The sequence below is a fragment of the Danio rerio genome, chromosome 1 (assembly GCF_049306965.1).
Source record: "Danio rerio strain Tuebingen ecotype United States chromosome 1, GRCz12tu, whole genome shotgun sequence".
NCBI classification, from domain to species: Eukaryota; Metazoa; Chordata; class Actinopteri; order Cypriniformes; family Danionidae; genus Danio; species Danio rerio.
The window spans coordinates 33,678,601-33,697,572 of NC_133176.1; the positions used below are offsets into that span (position 1 = coordinate 33,678,601).

The window sequence follows — 18,972 nt, forward strand, 5'->3', positions numbered from 1 at the left end:
AAGCAAAACTTGTAATGTTCAATATTTCATGCATGCAAAGTCTCACTTTCTCACATGAGTTGTCCTAAAACCACTACTGTATGCTTAGTGGTTGGCCGGAATTAAATTTGATACTAAGCATGCTATTTAATACCGAATATGTAAAGTAGCATGGTAAAAAATATAGGAAGCCTGTCGCAAGTTGCCATTGTTCAAAAATGAACCAATGTTATGTGAATATAAAACCAACTTCATCTCAGTAAAGCAGGCTAGGCGGAATATCACTATTTATTTATGTTTTGTTGTTAAACTACATAAAAATCTACATCATTAATGCTGTAAATTGAAACGGAAAATAGTCCTATCAATCTTTCACCGGATGATTTCATTGGCTGAACAACACTTCTGTGCATATAACCCATTCATAAAACAACACAATCTATATCCGCTTTGCATGACTAAAGTAGTTTTAAAACATAACATTATCTGGCTAAAAGAAATACTTCAGCCATGGTGTCATCCTTCCTTCAGCATGCAAAAGTAACTCCAATGTTGATTCAGGATTTTAAAAAGTTTTGATTCAGCATTTGTTTTTACCGCTCTCGCTCTAGTGTCCAGGTGAATGCAGCGCACATGCACATATAAACTTTAGATCTGCATGAATGGCTGCGCAGATGTACAAATCTACATTTGTTGACAGACAGTTTGGGCTACTTATCAGCATTATGGGAATTGTCTGCCCAACATTAGTTTTATGTCTCACCCAGAATATAAAAATACATATAAATACATTTAGATCATTTACTTTAATCGTAACTATTGGAATGTGAAGAGACTTTCAAGCAGCACAACAAAAATGTTTCTGAAGACCTACTGCACCTTTAATAAGTGGTTTCCTAAAATATGACAATATTTGGCTGGGATACAACTATTTAAATATCCTGAATCTGAAGGTTCTGAACAATTTAAATATTAAGAAAATCATCTTTGAAGTTGTCTAAACGAAGTATGTTTTTATTAACAAAAATATTTTTGATTTATTTACAGTAGGACATTTTCTGAATGTCTTCAATAAACTTGACTTAATCTTCAAATAATTTTTGGCATAAAAAATCTGTAATTTTAACAAATAAAGTGCATTTTGACTAAAATATTTCCCAGCAACATAAGACTGCTTTAAAATTAAAATAAATACTGCCTATAAGAAACCTGAAACAAGTCCACATTTGCAGCATACAAAAGGGGTAATCCTGGTCTTTGTGTGACAGTTATATTGCATCCATTTGGCCTGTTGTCTCCTTTAAGCTTGTGTGAAGGTTGTTCTGTTCAATTAAATTTAGCTAAATTAGATTTTTTTACTACAGAGCAGCTGCGCATTAGCATGTTAATATCACTCAATTTCGCCTTTGTGTTATTGATTGTATTTATGGTGAAGTTCAGAGGTGCCAAACATTTTCTTTGCAACTTGTTCTCATAGAAAAGTCAGTGTAATGAGTAGTGATGCTTATTTCAGCCGGTAGGAAAAGATGCCAATTACAACCAAAGTTTAAAAAGCAGTAAGAAGAGTGGCAGTTAGAATATTATATAGCACTAACAAGGGAGTAGCAGGCTAACAGTGTCTTTGGTTTGGACTTTAATAATTGCAATTCTAAATATCTCATGTGTTTTTACATGTTTTTGAATGCAGACGGATCCTGCAAGCGTACCCTTGTTGGCTTGGCAGTTTGTGGCTGCACAGAAAGCAATCAACCCAGTTCTGGCTTTCTGTAGAGGAGACACCATCCACTTCCTACTGGTCTGTTTGAGCAATGCTATTTTAAAATTGATAAATACAATTAAAGGTACTTTAATGCTTAAAGTGTGCCATTTCTTTTATGCTTGAACATTTTAAGTGGCTGGACACACACTTGTGGTGGGAGTTTGGGGATATTATTATTATGTTAAATGAAGTCATGCCATGGATATAATTGATGTTAAAGGGATACTTATTTCAATAGTTTTCTTCTGTTGAACTAAAAAGAAGATTTTATAGAATTTTGGAAACTGGTTGTTATTGATTTGCATTTTAACGACCATTCACACGGGGCTTCAGCGCTTGACAGAGGGCGTGTCGGAAGTTGGGACCGACACGATCGTCATAGCAGCGTCAGCCAATGAAATAAGTCAGCAATAGGCCACTATCTGAGCTGATTTGCATACAGCGGTCTGATAGGCTGACGCTTCCTTTTTCGCTTAAAAAGTTGAGCAAGTCCCAACTTCTGCAGCAAGCAATGCCACTGAAGTGGCGCCGACGGATCCACAATGCAGTTTGGCAACGCCTGAAATCACCCATTCAAAGTGAATAGGAAGCGTTGAAGCTGATGCACCGTGTGAATGGGGCGTAAGGCTTGGTTGTGTTTAAAAGATGCAAAGCAATGTGTGCTCATGCTAAATTTGTAAAAAATCACGTTATTTTTGAAAAAATCTTACTGTAATTATATACAGCTACTCCGCTAACATGAAAACGACTGTCAAACGACTGTCCTAGTTTATCTGAAAGGCCTGCCCTTAAGAGGCTCTGATTGGTCAGCTAGCATAATGTGCTGTGGTTCGCGGATCAGCTCCACATTACCGGACAATAGCGTGATGCTCCTACAAGATTGTGGGTGTTTACAGGGGTTTGATGGATAAACATCAAATTTTAGTGTAAGGAATGGGTTTGTAACTAGCTAACTGTACATTTCTAGTCAAACCATCCTTCTGCAATCTTATAACAAAAATGGAAATAAGGGCAGTATTAATAGCTTCAAATGTGCGAGAGCGTTGCTATTATGTGATTGTATTGTATTGCAATATGGAACAATAAAGTGTTGATGTTAAATCAAAAGTAATTCACAAATATTTGAAAATTAAATGATTTAATGACAATAATTTGCTATGGTTACAACTGAATTAGTTACAAAATAACTAATATAGCATTGTAATAATTGTACCTATTGTGAGTAGGCCTCAAAGAGAGCCTGAGAGCAGAGTCAGAAAAGATAGTTCAGAGCAGGAAAAGAGACAGAGCAAAGTTTAACAGCTATTTCGTTTCTTTCTTGACCATGTGACCAAAGCCCAAATACTGAGATAAACAAACTGACCAATAAAAATGTTGCCACATCGTGAAACCCCCAAAGTCTAAACGCCAGGCCCTGATCTAGTCAGTTTCTGCCTTTGGAATCAGTATGGACCTTCTTGGTGAAAAAGACATGTTTTGCCATATAAACAAATACATATGATCATTTTCATCCTTACAGTAGCTAAAGTGTTAATGGTGCTAAACAGCATTTCCTGTTATTTATATTCTTGTTAAGGACCTTGCTAAAACATACCATTAATGCTAGAAACTGTGCATGTAATAAATCAATTTTAACAAATAAAAATAAAAATATATGAAATAAAACAGGTTGTGGCTTATAATCCACAGCTTCTTCTATTATGGTTCGAGCTGCTCCTTTGAGTTTTTTGCTGAATCCAGCACTGAACTGGGAGAGATTCTGGAAACTGTCCTTTGTCAAATACTAGCTATATATTTATAATTCTTTAAAGCATAATTAACATTAAATTGTAAGGACTTCTCTCTTTGTGTCATGCCCTTTGGAAGGCCAAATACAGAAACATTGTAGCAGTCTCTGCTATAACATTACAGCACCTCTAGCTATGCCCCTTCACCTCACGGAGTGTATGCGCGTGGTGAATGCGTGTAACCTGAAGCATTTGTGATCTCACCAGCCTGAATGCTTGTCACCTGATGGTCCACTATCGCTGTAGCCACTGAGTTAAAAGCTTTCTTCCCTCTATTTTGTAAGTTTGGTGATTGTTTGTACTGTTCTCATGTGTTAATGGATGAGATGGCAGGTGTCTCTGTATGTTTATATGTTCTGCAGAGCAGGAACCTGCTAAAACAAAGCATCCATGCTGAGTCAGGCCCGATTATCTTTTAATCTTTTCCTGTTTATTCAATCATTCATTTTCTTCTAGCTTAGTCCCTTTATTAATCTGGTGTCGCCACATCGGTATGAAGCGCCAACTTATCCAGCACGTTTTTACGTCGTGGATTCCCTTTCAACCACAACCCATCTCTGGGAAATCTTTTCCTGTTTAAAAAATTCTAAATAAATAAATAAATAAAATGTAATTTTGTGTTGTCCCCAAACTTTGTTCGCTGTAGACTTTGCTAAGCTAACTCCTGTAAAAGCCAATTTCTCCCTTTTTGGGATTGTTGTTTATGTTCACGCATCTACATTACATATAAACTAAAGTTTAAAATATGATTATTTAATATCATTAGTACAATGTGGTCAGTCATTTTATAAAAGCCATCGACACTTTACAAAAAAAAAAACTAAATCAGTAATGTATGTTTGTAGAAAACTTAATGTTAATCAATAAATAATAAAAAAAACTATATAATAAATGAATTAATTCATTATTACATGAAATATTTGCTACGCAAAGTTGTTTTTTTGTAACCAGACTGGGTGGCAATAATATTTAATAGCACAACATGCTTGACTATGCTAGCTAGCCGAATCTGGACCCTTTGGTCTGAAAAGTGAGAAACTAGAGGACTGGTTCAACAAATTAGATTCAAAACAAGCCATTAATCTAATTAGTGCCTCTAGTGGAACAACAACATACTTCACCCTAAAATAAAGGTCATAAAACAATTAACCCACTGTGTTATTTTTGTGCTTAGGTTAAAAAAGACGAGTCTGGCACCATCCATGTCATCAAACAAAGGCAGCTTCAACTAAACTGTGACCTAATCAGTCTGAGCGTGAGTCAGACTATTACCAGCAATCATCTGAGTTTGATTACCTTCATGGCAGTATGCTGTTTCATGGTCTCCCTTGTCTCTTGGCAGTGGATAAACCCCCGGACGATTGTGTTGATGGACAGCACAGAAAAACTGCGAGTGGTGGACAGACCCAGTCAGGAGGAGCTGGAAACCGTGGACATGGCTGAGCTTCAGCTGGTATACAATAGCAGCCATTTCAAATCCCTCGCCACTGGTGGAAATGTCAGCCAAGCACTGGTAAGGGCCAATATCATGAGATGCCACAGTGTTCACCATTTGGTCTGGTACATATAGCTTATTGTGCAATGTATATATATATATATTTTCTCCACATACAATGTTTCAGTCAACAATTGGTATTCTTGAATAAACTAGCCAAATATGTGCTTACTACTTTAGGATTCTGGCCCAATTTGGTTTTCTGAGAATAAGTGTAAATATTGAAAATTTTTGGCTAAATCTGTAACATTAGATCGCTGGTCTGACATGTTTACCTACAGCCATTTAATGACCACTGCAGTCAAATTGTTTCAAAATGTTTGAGATGCTTTACAGCGTTTGACTGCTCTTATGATGACTGTCAAAACAAGAATCAGTTGGAGCTCTAGAAAGGAAATGGCTTGGTGAGAGAAAAAGAGAGCGTTGGAGATTTTGCACATTTCATAGGGTTTTTCATGGCTGCAAAATGAGGTGGTATCCTGAGTATTAAATATATGTTACTTGATCTTGGTCTAATTTACCTTATTTTTGCATCCTATCAGTTAAAACATTATCTTATTTTAATTACACTAAATGTAATTAAATATATCCCATTACTTACTCCTAGGGCCATTTATATCAAAGTTGATATTTAGCCGCACCACGTTGGTGTTCCGTAACATGTCACTCAACTCCCAACCTGGAGGACAAGAAGATACACACATATACTACAGACAATTTAGCTTACCTAATTCACCTATAGCGCATGTCTTTGGACTTGTGTGGGAAACCGGACCGCCCAGAGAATGCTCTTATCAAGTGATAATATTATAAAGCTTCTGATTCTGTTAGACAAGCAAGAGTAGGTAAGGATTAAATTTTTTTTTAATTTATTTGTAAGTTAAGTGTTCAGGTATAAGATGTGTTTAATGTGTCTTTTAAATTTAGCTAGGAAATCATTCCACTGGTAAAGAACAGTAAATAAAAAGATTCTGAAAAGTGATTTATAGCTATATCATACACCTGGCACTAGATGTGTATAGTGCGGTTTGTTGCTATTTTCAGACCAGCGCCACTGTAATTTTCATATTTTGTGCCTCATTGTTTAAATAGCTAATACATTTGTGGCACTTTGTGAAATCATGGGCATGCTGGTCTAAAAATAAGGTGTTTTAAGGTGCTTCGTTGCCACGTTTTCTATTTTGAGGAACTGAAATAGGTGGCGACAGTCCAGTGCAGAGTGTGTTAGTTATGCACCTATCCAGGCCCAAACACTTACACATTACTTAATATACACAGGATGTACAGCAGTACAAAAATATCTTTACATAGAAAAAAAAATTAGATTAGATTTGTCCACCTGTCGAGTGTTGGGAGACATATGAATCACCAAATGGGGCATAAGAATATGAAGTGTGTTTGGACATAATGTTTTTTTGACCACACTTTGTTATTATTGTTTATTTATTCGTTTGATGGAAATTAGAGCTGACAACAAATCTTTGGGCTTAACAAAAAAAATTAAGAAATTAATTATGTATGCTAATGGATATCTTCAGTGGAGTGAGTTTCCACCATTTCCTTACTTCACAAAAGTAAAGAAGTAAAGTAAAGAGAAAGTAAAGAGGCAGAATAGAGGAGGGTCATTCTTCATCCTTGCACAAATGGTCTGTTTTTGGCCCAATTTCAATTCCCTACACTGTAAAACCCAAACAATTTGAGGAAACTTATTGCAACAAACCATTTGAGTTAAAAAACTAATCCAAACGAGTACTGTAAACTCAATTAACCTATACCTATAATTAACCTATCCATTTTAGTAAACAAAGCAATTTGAGCACAGTAAAACCCTATAAATGAAGAGAACTCAAACCAACTGAGTACTGTAAAACCCAATAAGGCAACTAAACTGTTTGAGAAAACCGAGTGCTTTAAACCATTTGAGTTAAAAAACTAATCTATTTAGGAACTGTGAACATACTCCATTTAAGTTGAAGTAATGAGGTAATTAATTAAGTCATTACCTTTAACACTAAGTTCAAAACCTTTTTTAAATGAGTAGAATTAACTTTCAGTAAATTTTAAGTTGACTACACTCATTTCATTTGATAAAGTTGACAGTTGGGTTTTACAGTGTACGTCTTTAAGCTAAAGAGAATGGGGACACCCCTACGCCTCATTTTGCAAATTCACCTGAAGGGGTAGGGGTGTTCCAGTTAAGTAAGGATAAAGTTTAAGGGGTAGAATTGGAAGTGGGCCAAACTGTTTTCTTGCTAGTGAAGTGTTCAGTGAAGAGTTCAGTTTTTTCCACTTTCAAAGTCAGCCATGTAATAGCAAATGCGCCAAATAGCAAATGCGACACAACTAACTCCTTAAGGGAATGGGAAATACAACTATGGTTTTATGCTCAAAATACACCCAAAACTCATTAAGAGAATAAGCACAACCCTGTTAGACCATATGCCAGGGCGCAGAGCGCATTTTTCCGTCCTTAAATAGCAAAAGTGTATTTGAACATGCCCTTACTGCTTTTGCTGCATGTGCTATAAAATTTGCACTTAGATAGTTAAAATAGAGCCCAGAGTCTCTTTGTAATAGTACCACAAGGCTGAACTCACTTTTTAAACAAAAGCTTCATTTGGGGGATATAGATTTGTGAAAGTAAGGGTGCAGAGTCTATTGCCATTCTGTATGCAAGAACCAATGTTTTGAATTTAACGTGAGCATCAATCAGTAGCCAGTGCAAGGATTTAAGGACATGGTCTCTGTTGGGCTCATTGAAGAACAGATGAGCTGCACTCTTTTGGATCACTTGCAGAGGTTTCAAAGTGGATGATGGAAGTCAAGCTAAGAAATCATCATAGTAGTCCAGTCTAGAAATGAGGAGTGCTTGGACCAGAAGCTGCTCCGTCTGTTCGGTGAGGAAGGGCCTGATCTTTCTGATGTTGATTGTCATATGGTCTGACAACTGAGATTTCACAGTGTGACATAAGGATAATGTTTGTGCTGTCTGACAATTGTACAGCCACAGTTTTAAAGGGCTATAAAGAAGGTACAGGGTGAGCCCAACTTTAGATGCATGATACAAAGTTTTTACGTGAATCATGTTCCTATGGGTCATGAAATCTCTGGAATATCTTGGAATTTTAAAAGCTCTCTTCTAGTCATGGGCCGGTATAAGATTCTGATGGAATGATAATCTTGGATAACAATATCATGGTTTGATAGTATTGTGGTTACTGCTGAAAAATAAAATCTTTTTAAATGTCTGCATAATAAACTAAACTTTTTTGCTTTCAAACACAGTATATTTTATTTTGAGAAACTGCCTTTGCACGCGATATCAGAATATAGCAAATTAACCTGATACAGTACACGCGGTTACAAGTAACAAATCACAACTAAATACATTTGCAAGCTAGAGTAAACAAGGCAACAACTTTAATCGCACGTACTTACACTTGATAAATGGAGGAAGAAACTGATCCATGTCCTGACATGTCCGATCAGTTGTCTTTACTGATCCTTCCTTAACCAAAGAAGCATTCTTTGTAGCATGTAGTTTCCAGAAGTTTCCAGTAGTTTCCAACTGCTTAAAGCTGGGCTTATGCTGAGGTTTCATTTTTGGGTAGACTCAATAATATCCATCTGCAGTGTGACTTCAATCGACCAACATGTTTGTGTGTGTGTGTGTGTGTGGGTTTCTGTGTTAGAGGGCGAGGCCGCAGGTTTCAAATCTCCCGAGTTTGCGCGTGCACGTGAATAACTTGGTTTCAATAGTACGTCATGGCGAAACACCTAATGACTCGTTATCAAGGCGACTCGTTTAAAGCACTATAAGTCGACTCTTTCATAGATGAATCAACAGTTTTAAACACTGCACACTTACAGATTTAAGCCTTAGCTGGATATTTCACTTCACTTAGAGCTGTGTTACACGCTACATGGAAGGGCATTTTCAAAAATCCATAATATGGGCTGTTTAACTAAACAGAGGTAAATATATATGAAAAATAGCACAAAACAACTGCAAAAATAATAAAATTAAAATCACAACAACAGCTTCAGATGTGGTGTGATTCAAAATGTTAATATGCATTTCAATTTAAGTATCTAAAATTTTACTTTATGAAACTTTATTCAAGAATACATATGTGTTATTATATAAGCAGTCACTGTTTTTCATAAAAATTGGCAATAAAATCTTTTGCCGCAAGTATCATTTCTTTTTTTATTACTTTAATTTTTATTGAGATTTAAATTTTTTTTAAACATTTTACATTTGAAAATATGTAATTTTACAGTGTTGCACATGAAATAATTAACAAATACAAAATAATAATTAGTAATTAAAGACACAACATTGAGGGGGTTACTTTGTTACAGATTCAATGCTTTCAGCAATTGTTAACATTGCAGTAATCAATCCATTTCTTCCAGTGCTTTAGAAATAAGTCCTTTTTAAGTCTAAATGTCAATTCTTCCATGTTGCTTATTTCCTTCAAAATTTCTATCCAAACAACAATAGAGGGGGTGTGATGCTTATACCAGTATCTGGTAATACTCTTCTTACTTGCCATCTTCATAGTTTTCAAGATAATTTGTAATAAAGTGTTTTGGTATCCTAAGATCTTTTCCATTTCTGTAATATTTTTGCACACAGTTGTCATTTCTAAGGTAAAAACTTTTCTAATTGGTGGAGCTAAGGAAGATTTTGGCTATGAGCATGGTTTTTTTAGTTGAATGGGCATAATTTGAAGTTACAGTGACCTGTGGCTTTTACAGAAGTGTATGCTCCCATTTAACAACCTGAGTGCTGATAGTGTGGAAGAAAAAAATCTATCTTGAGTCTTTAAGAAATGCAATTGTCATTTGTGGCCAGCAAGAATACAATTACCATCTAATAGAGAGTATGCCTGAGGCTGAGACAAGGTTATGAGAACAGAGATTTAAGGCTCAAGGGTCAATGAAAAGGCCATTAGCCTGAACCCAGTGCCAATTCATGAGATATGATTATATATTTCTAAAGTTTCTCTACAGTTTGGCAGTTTTCCTCAACACATAAATGAGGTTTTAGTATTTGGGAATAGTGTTGAATGTTAAACCACTGTTTCTCTTTATATCTTCAGGCTCTAGTTGGAGAAAAGACATGTTACCAGTCTGTTTGCAGCTATGCGGGCCAGATTATGTATCTTGGAACAAAGGTAAAGGCACTCATTATAACACTGAATACATGCACAATACAAAAACATTAGAATGGGCTCTTTACATGGTTTACTGCCTGGATACTTTAGATGTAATGCTGTGCAATATTGTTTGATTTTCTGTGCATAATCTTCTGATTTTATTTTATTGTATTATGTTACATCAAAGCTTTAAATGGCCATGATATTTCAAGTAAAATTATTCTGTAAGATATGATATAATATTGAACAAAATTACACCAAGATAAAGTCAGAGTTTAATTTGCCAAATGGAGCTTTCCAGAAAATTTCTCTCCAACTTGTAAAGAATTTTAAATGACCGTTGGTAGGGTTGGATCTCGTTCAAAACATTTTTGATGCTTTGAATTTGATACAGTTCCTGAATTATTCTTTTTTCAATAACAGGTTTATAAAATTAGTTTTAACATCAAGATTACAAACATCTTTTTTTCCAGTTTTTATTTTATTTAACAGATTAAAACACTTAGCCCGTACAGTATGTGCTGTTCGGAATGTTTTCATCCATTCTGGGGTGATTTTGAGTCTTAGTTTACCCAACACTTTATCTGTGTTTCAGCAAATGGAATATTTTTTGATGACGAATCTTATTTTGACACGTATTTTAGGAAAATTCTTTAATTTCTTTTCCAAAAATTCAACACTGCCATTTTAGTTATGTCTGTAGCTGTTTTCGCCCCATTGACTTTCATTATAATAAGATTTTTTGATTGCAAATCCATGACACCGAATAATCATAAGTCTTGATTGATCCAGAGTTTCCTTTATGGGATAAGGTAAATTTACATTTGTTTTACTATTGATCTTCAGTTGCAGTGCTAAAAAGGGCTAATTTCTGGATAAAAAAATATTATATGAAGTATAAGTGTTTGTGTGGGCATGTGTAAGAGTGCAAGACAGACCTTTGTACACTTACCTTGATATGTTTAAGTAAATAAAAAATAAGCAGCTTTACTCTCCGACCATAGTAAGTATAGTTCTGCACACATACTATGATTTGCTGTTTTATTCCATAGAATTCCATATAAAAGTCAGAAACATTTTTGTACAAGCCTATCTAAAGGGTTAATGCTGCCAATCGATGATCTACAGTAAAAATGAAGTTTATCTCTTCCTAATAGGGAAAGCCACCTACAATCAAGAATGCATGATTAAATCAATGAGGCAAAAAATGTCATGAACATAATAAACAATACACAAGGGTTAAAAGGATAAAGAAACTCAATTTAAACAAACAATAAGTCAGTCCAAATAAGTTCAAGTAGTTTACCGTGAGAACGATTTCATTTCAGTATGTGAGGTTCACTCCTGCATTCTTAAAGTTTTTAATAACGTTGCAGATTTTTCTAAAAAAATGCATGCAGACAGATAATTGTGCTATTGCTGCCAAGTTATTTGAAAACAAGTTCGGATGAAGAAGCTATGTCTAAGGTGACTCATGATTTATGGATCATTGGAGAACAGGCGTTTGATGACAGCTAATGTTATAAAAAGTATATGTTAGCAAAGATAAATGCAGTTAGAATTAACCTCATTGTTACTCCTTTATACACCTAAGATCTCCTGTTTACACCTGTTCGATTGGAATGCAAGCAGGAAGACACGTACCTGTTTAAACCTGTCATTTAAATCTCTCTCTTTTGTAAACTTTTGACTGATTTTCTAATGGTATCATTTGAAGTGATAGTGTACAAAAAAGTAATAAATCAGGTAACACTATGAACTATTCAAATTTTTTTATGTCTGATGAGATAAAGACAACAATGCTGTTTGGTATGTCTTTTCCATATACTTAACTATGCCCTTGCATACAGTTTCTATTCTATGGCGTCTTTGATATTTGTCTGCAGGGTTCTCATTCCAAGCCTTTTAGAACAAAATGAAAAACTTTTTAATAACGGTCTCTTTAAAATGACAACACACTGTGCTTTGGGCGCCTACACCATTAATCAAATAGATACACTTAGCTGTGAATCTATGTCTAATTTAACAAAATCGTCAGAATACTGATGCTACGGCATCTGGCACATCACAGCAGTCAGCATGTGACTTTTTATTTTCCTTCAAAAGTCTGTGGCCAATCCAAGTACTAGAGCAACAAAAAAGAGGCGTAAATACTAAATATTTATTATGAAAAATGCTTGATCTTTGATTTTATTTAAAATTGTCATTTCATTTTATCGTTAAGTGATCACCATGAAAAATTAATCTGGTTTGCCTTGGTTTGTTTTTATTTTTCAATGTCTGTTAACCTGGTGGCATTTTTTTTTTGCAGTCGTGTATCACAAGTCTATGTTAGGCAAAACCACATATTAAATCTCCCCCTGAACCTAACATTAACCCATATAGTTAGATACAATTTTTATCCCAGTACTTTTTTTAGTAATTACACATACTGTCAAATAAAATGCAATCATTAACCTCATTGATAAAGAATGGAAGATCATCAAGTGAAAGATATAGTAAGGGTAAAAAAAATCTAGTTTTATTTTCAAAACTCTTCTGTTGTTATGCTCATTGCCACTGCAATGGATAAGTTCGGAGGGGGGCGAGCGTTGCGCATGCATTTATAGTATTCGAAAAAAAAGTATTCCAGAAGTACTTGCATGACCTACTACATCTGGCGAAACTCTGAAGTGCACATCCGATGGATGCTGCGCTATCCTATGATGCCTCACAAGAGAATTCATGAATGGGAGTGAAGCGAATCGAAGCAATTGACGTGGGTAGGTGATTTACATTTACATTTAGTCATTTAGCAGATGCTTTTATCCAAAGCGACTTACAAATGAGGACAAGGAAGCAATTTACACAACTATAAGAGCAACAATGAATAAGTGCCGTAGGCAAGTTTCAGGTATGTAAAGTGTAAGAAGCAAAACATAAGTTAATTATTTTAATATATTATTATTATTTTTTTGTAATACAGTAAGCAGTGGAGCCAGAGAGGCAATTGCAGATTAGGAAGGGAAGTGGAGACTAAATAGTTGAGTTTTTAGTCGTTTCTTGAAGACAGCAAGTGACTCTTCTGATGCAGTTAGGGAGTTTATTCCACCAACTGGGAAGATGGAATGCGAGAGTTCGGGAAAGTGATTTCTTCCCTCTTTGGGATGAAACCACGAGGCGATGTTCATTCACAAAATGCAAGTTTCTGGAGGGCACATTAATCTGCAGAAGTGAGAGCAGATAAGAAGGAGCAAAGCCAGAAGTTGCTTTGTAAGCAAACATCAGAGCTTTGAATTTGATGCGAGCAGCAACTGGCAGCCAGTGCAAACGGATGAGTAGCGGAGTGACGTGCTCTTTCTGGTTCATTAAAGACCACTCGTGCTGCTGCGTTCTGAAGCAGCTGAAGAGGTTTGATAGAGTTTGGTGGAAACCCGGCTAGTAGAGAGTTGCAATACAGGAAGGGTCGGACCTTTCTGATGTTATAGAGTGCGAATCTGCAAGATCGAGCAATTCTAGAAATGTGGTCAGAGAAGTTTAGTTGGTCATTAATCATTACTCCAAGGCTTTTCACCGTTTTGCATGCAGTAAAGGTTTGCTCCATCCATCTGGATTGAAAAGTTATGATGTAGAGTTGGGTTGGCAGAAACTTCAAACATTTCTGTTTTCGTGAGGTTAAGCTGAAGATGATGATCTTTCATCCAGTGTGAAATGTCCAACAGGCAGACTAAAATGCGAGCTAGAACCGAGGGATCATCAGGGTGAAAAGAGAGGTATAGCTGGGTATCATCAGCATAGCAGTGGTAGGACAATCCATATTTCTGGATGACTGATCCTAAAGATGTAGATGCTGTAGGTTGGACACCTCTCCCCTCCAAGACATTCTAAATGACCTGTCAGAGAGGTAAGATCTGAACCACTGAATAACAGTGCCTGCAAAGCCCAGTGACTCAAGCGTAGATTCAGTGTCAAAAGCAGCTGACAAATCCAGCAAGATAAGGACTGATGATTTAGAGTCTGCTTTAACCAGTCTGAGATCCCCCATGACCGAGAGCAGGGCAGTCTCAGTTGAGTGGCCTTTCTTAAAGCCAGATTGCTTGTTGTCCATGAAGTTGTTTTGAGTAAGGTCACATGATAATGACAAACTGCTAATGCAGTACATCCGAGTTCCATTCATACGACTCACGTTCATACTGTGTAGAATGTACAGTTTTATGCAAAGGTTTGGGTACCCCTTATAATTTTTATAATTGCAAGACATAGACCGCTGGCCTTTCAAATCAGCAGTTTTACTTGGATATATTTTATACCCTTGAAAAAAGGAACCTTTCACTTCTGACATAACAGACAGGTGCAACAATGTGGATTCCCTAACAGAATAATGACATCTTTTTTTTATGCCACCTTTTGCTGTAATAGAAGCATTTAGATGCTTTTATTAGCCCTGAATTTTCACTGAAGGCATCGTGACCCATTCTTTCTTGCAAAATTTCCCCCATTCAGGTTTGATAGGTGCCGAGCATAATGGCCATTTTTAAATAAATCCATTCTCTATGAAGTTCAAGTCTGGGGACTGAGATAGCCATTCTAGAACATTGTTTCACGTCTGAGCAGTCATTGTCCTGCAGAATCATCCAACCCTGCTGTAACTTCAGCCTCTTGACTGAATCCTGAACATTGTTCTTCAGAATCTGCTGATACTTGGTGGAATTCATGCAACCTTCATTTCTGACAAGGTGTCCAGTACCTGTGCTTGGCACACATCCCCACAGCATGATTGACCCTCCACCATATTTTACAGTAGGGAGTAGGTTCTTCTCCTGGACTGCTGTGTTTTTTTTCTTGATGCAAAGCCTCTATGGTTGTGGCTTGTGTCCACAGTATATTTTTCCAAAATGATTTAGGCTTGTCCTGATGAGCCTTTGCATACCTCAAATGACTTTTCTTGTTGGTTGAATGCAGAAAAGGCTTCTTCTGCACCACCTTCCATTGAGCTGTTATTTGTAAAAAAAAGTGTGCTGGAATGTGGAATGATTTACAATGAAATTATCAGCAGCAAGATGTTCCTAGAGCTATTTGGAGGTGGTCTGCAGTTTGTCTGTGACCATTCTAGCCATTTTCACCTTTGTTTTTCACAATAAGGAGAAGCACAACTAATAAGCTGATGATTGGTTGCATCTGTGTTATGATTGTTAAGGTTCACTGAGTCACTCAAATCAATTTTGTTTTGTAATCAATCTGCATTAGGGCACTACAGGTTTTGAAATCCACATGAAAGAGAATGTGCCCAAACTTTTGCATAGCCTATTTTTCAGTTTCAATGTAATTTCACACATCTCAATACTGCTACACTACAGATTGTTTGTCTGAAAAAAATACATTGTCTATCTTTCTCCAGAAATTGAATGGCATTTCACTTTAATCTTCTCTTATAAAGAAAAAAAAAACTATACAGCCATAAAAGGTGCCCAAACTTTGTTGTGTTGTATTTGTAATTTAGAAATCAATGCATCTGGATTAGGGTTTCCTCGGTTTACCTGTACTATGATAGTATCGTGATACTATGGCTCCAAAATACTGGTGTTGCCACTGTAGTTTCTAAACGGTAGTATTGTCATTAATGGTCAGTCTACAATAGATAATGCTGGATGTGAAAAAGTCACTAAAATGCTCACACATTTGTTTTAAAGCCCTTTAAGGTTGCAAGTTTTCTAAAGTTTCAAACACACATCTGAATCGATTAATTTCTGTTCCTCTCAATATGATTTAGTAGTTACAACAATCTGTGCATAAGCCCTAAGATTACATCCAACAAGAAAAAAAATAAAAGAGAAATGATTTCGCACTTGCTATTTACTGACACGTGGATCAGCCAGACCAGGTTTTTAAACAAACTTTCTGTTACCGACTGCATGACATTTTGTTGTATTTTCTTTTAAACATGGACATTTATTCAAACCAGTCTCTTCTAGTTGACTAACGTTTAGTCGACTTATTAGGGGTTTGATGCCTAAAAACTTGAATTCCTCACACCATTTAGAAAGCTGATTTCATGGTGTTTGTATATCAAAGCAATTAAATCTTTTGATCTCAACTACATTATTCTGGATTTTGCCGGTAGCCATATCACTCCACATGTCGTCCCTTCTTAACTTAATCTTTCAGATCTGCCCAGCTAATATTCCTCTGAGGTTTTTTACATTCACTATAGTGAATGCATGAGATTTGCTGTAATAAATAGATGAGATTTGCAAGGGTATCTTGTGAACTCTGAGACTGGTAGCGCATGTTGGGTTGCTTGCGTTGAGCTGTAAGTTTGGCTGACTCCTCCAGCACCTCTGCGACTGAGCTCTGGCACACTCAAGTGCTATTATGGTAATCGCACATCACGCAAACCCTGAATATTCATTGAGGTCTGCTCTCCACCATGTCCTCACTGAACTTCCTGTTACCTGCAGCTTGTGGGAGGGAAGAAAAGAGAAATGAAGGAGATCGGGGCAGCTGGAGGGAGGGCTGGAAAGAGGGATTGCATTCAAATTGCCCATGGGTTATCCATTAGACATGGTAGTGGGCAAGCTCTGGGAGGTCACATTAATTCTTGTGCCGTGTATCACTTGTGCTTCTTATTTAATAGCTCAGCCAGTGCTTGAATAAACAGCTAATGTGACCTCAGTTTTATGAATGAGTCTAATTTTATGCTCTGTCAGTACGTTTAATGGCAAATACATATACCTCACAGGGCTCAGACATATTTTCCTTCCTGACTAGGGCCAGATTTTACTAGCAGTGGCAACTTTTTGCAGATTCGTTCTGTAGAATCTGAAATTTGTAATAAATTGTGTGTACATTAAATAAAATCAGTTCTTGTTTTTATTTATTTCTTTTTTCTATTATTTGTTTTGCATTAATAATTTCAGTTATGGTTATATAATCATTTTAAATCTGTTATTCATCTAGTTATTCATTTATTAAAAATTAATTTATCAATTTATAAAATTTAATTTATTGATTTGTTGATTTTATTAATTGTTTAGTTTTAGTGCTTTTCCCATTGTTTAGTCTTATTTTGATGGTGTTTCATGAAATGTTCCCTTCCACTCATATAAGATATGAGTGGAGATATGAGATATGAGAGTCTTGTGGCCTGATGTACATTTTTTTATGTTTGTGCTGTTCGGACGAAGTATGAGAGCGCACCGAACCACATGCAACTAAGATTGTTCAATAAATGCTGCTCTTTTATTATCATCACTTCATCTCCTGCTTTTACTCTTCTCTGGCTTACTTCTATTGTCGACTCCTTTATTGATGGTAGACTGCTACTTCAGTTGTATACTGGTTAACAGGTTTGGGTTCTGGAAACTTTGCTGACTTGTTGTCCAAAAACCTGGAGAAACTGACATTGCCTGACAAGATCAGGTGTCTGCAACTGGATCTTATTTACCTGTTGTGGAGACTGTGATCTAACAGTTCATAAATATAATACATTTTATCAGCTATATGAAATGTGAATTATGTGATTATTTTCATTATATAAATCAGTTACAGTAACAACTAGGGCTGCACGATTCTGGAAAAAATGTAAATCAGGATTTTTTTGCTTAAAATCAAGATCACGATTTTTTCACGATTCTGTAAATTTAAAATAAAGGTTAATATGATTAGCCTATTATTATTGTTAATTCTCAAACATATGGTAATACAACAATAGTAATAATAGGCCTATGTGTAGGTCTACTGTTGCTTAAAATGCTACATTTTGTAAAGTCATTATGGTGGACTTGAACAGACTTTCAGTATGTCCTGTTTGTTAATTCACAGTAAAATGATGACATCAGAATATAACTAATCATAATTATATAGTTGATTTATTATGTTTAAGACATGTGACAACATTATGAGACCATTTGTTTTCATTGGTAAAATTAGAATTTTGTCATTATCAGATTCCTTCATGCATTATATTTAACATTATATATAAGCTAGGGCTGTTATTCTGACACCGTAAACGTTTATTTTCACAACACTCTGTGTTCGCTACAGTATGTAAGAAAAAAACGTATCAAATGCTAGTCGTAATCATAACTGTAAAATGCGAAGTGATCAATTAAATGATGTGCGCACAAGTTTCACTTTCACTTCCGCGTGCGGCTCATTGTTGCATTCACTATCAGAGAAAACACATACATGCAAATCAAACTTCATGCACGACCCTCAATCGACTACTCTGTGCAACAAACTGAACAATATTTACAACTTCATTACCTGTTATTCATAGCCTATGCAGGTTGTGTTCACTTAAGTAGGCGTCATGCGTGCACGCACCAGTAAACAAACATTGCGTCAGTTCGCATGTGATTTCGCGGCCACAAATACATCATAACATAAAGACAGAAATGACATTTTGGGTGAATTATTCCTTATAAATACAGTATGTGACACTTTTAACGCCATTTGAAGATATCAATGTTGTTGTGAAGACTTGTTTGACTGCTTTGCTTCTCTCCTGACCTTGAAAATATGATTGGCTGAATCGTAGAAAAGCTTAATTGATCGTGTGTAAGGTTGAATCGAGATGGTAGTCTTTTTTTGATTAATCGTGCAGCCCTAGTAACAACTATTTAAACGGTTTATTCATTTGTTCTGTTTTAACTGATTGATGTAATTGCTGATTAACCTTTATGCCTGTATGAATTCATACAGTTTTAAAAATGAAACGTGGCATCCACCCTGCCCATAAACCCAACCTTCATTGGGGGATGAGCAAATTATCCCAAATTGTGAGAATGAGATCTTACGAATTCCTAC

The 18,972-nt window shown here is 35.9% G+C and overlaps 1 protein-coding gene across 2 annotated transcripts in view; it reads left to right on the forward strand.

The window, feature by feature from the left end:
• vps8 (VPS8 subunit of CORVET complex) overlaps positions 1–18,972 on the forward strand; it is a 233,276-nt gene that overhangs the window by 15,261 nt on the left and 199,043 nt on the right. For both annotated transcript variants that reach the window (XM_073949180.1, NM_001080616.2), the window contains 4 exon segments: positions 1,667–1,774; positions 4,700–4,780; positions 4,868–5,038; positions 10,129–10,203. In XM_073949180.1, coding sequence (XP_073805281.1) covers positions 1,667–1,774; positions 4,700–4,780; positions 4,868–5,038; positions 10,129–10,203 — 435 coding nt within the window.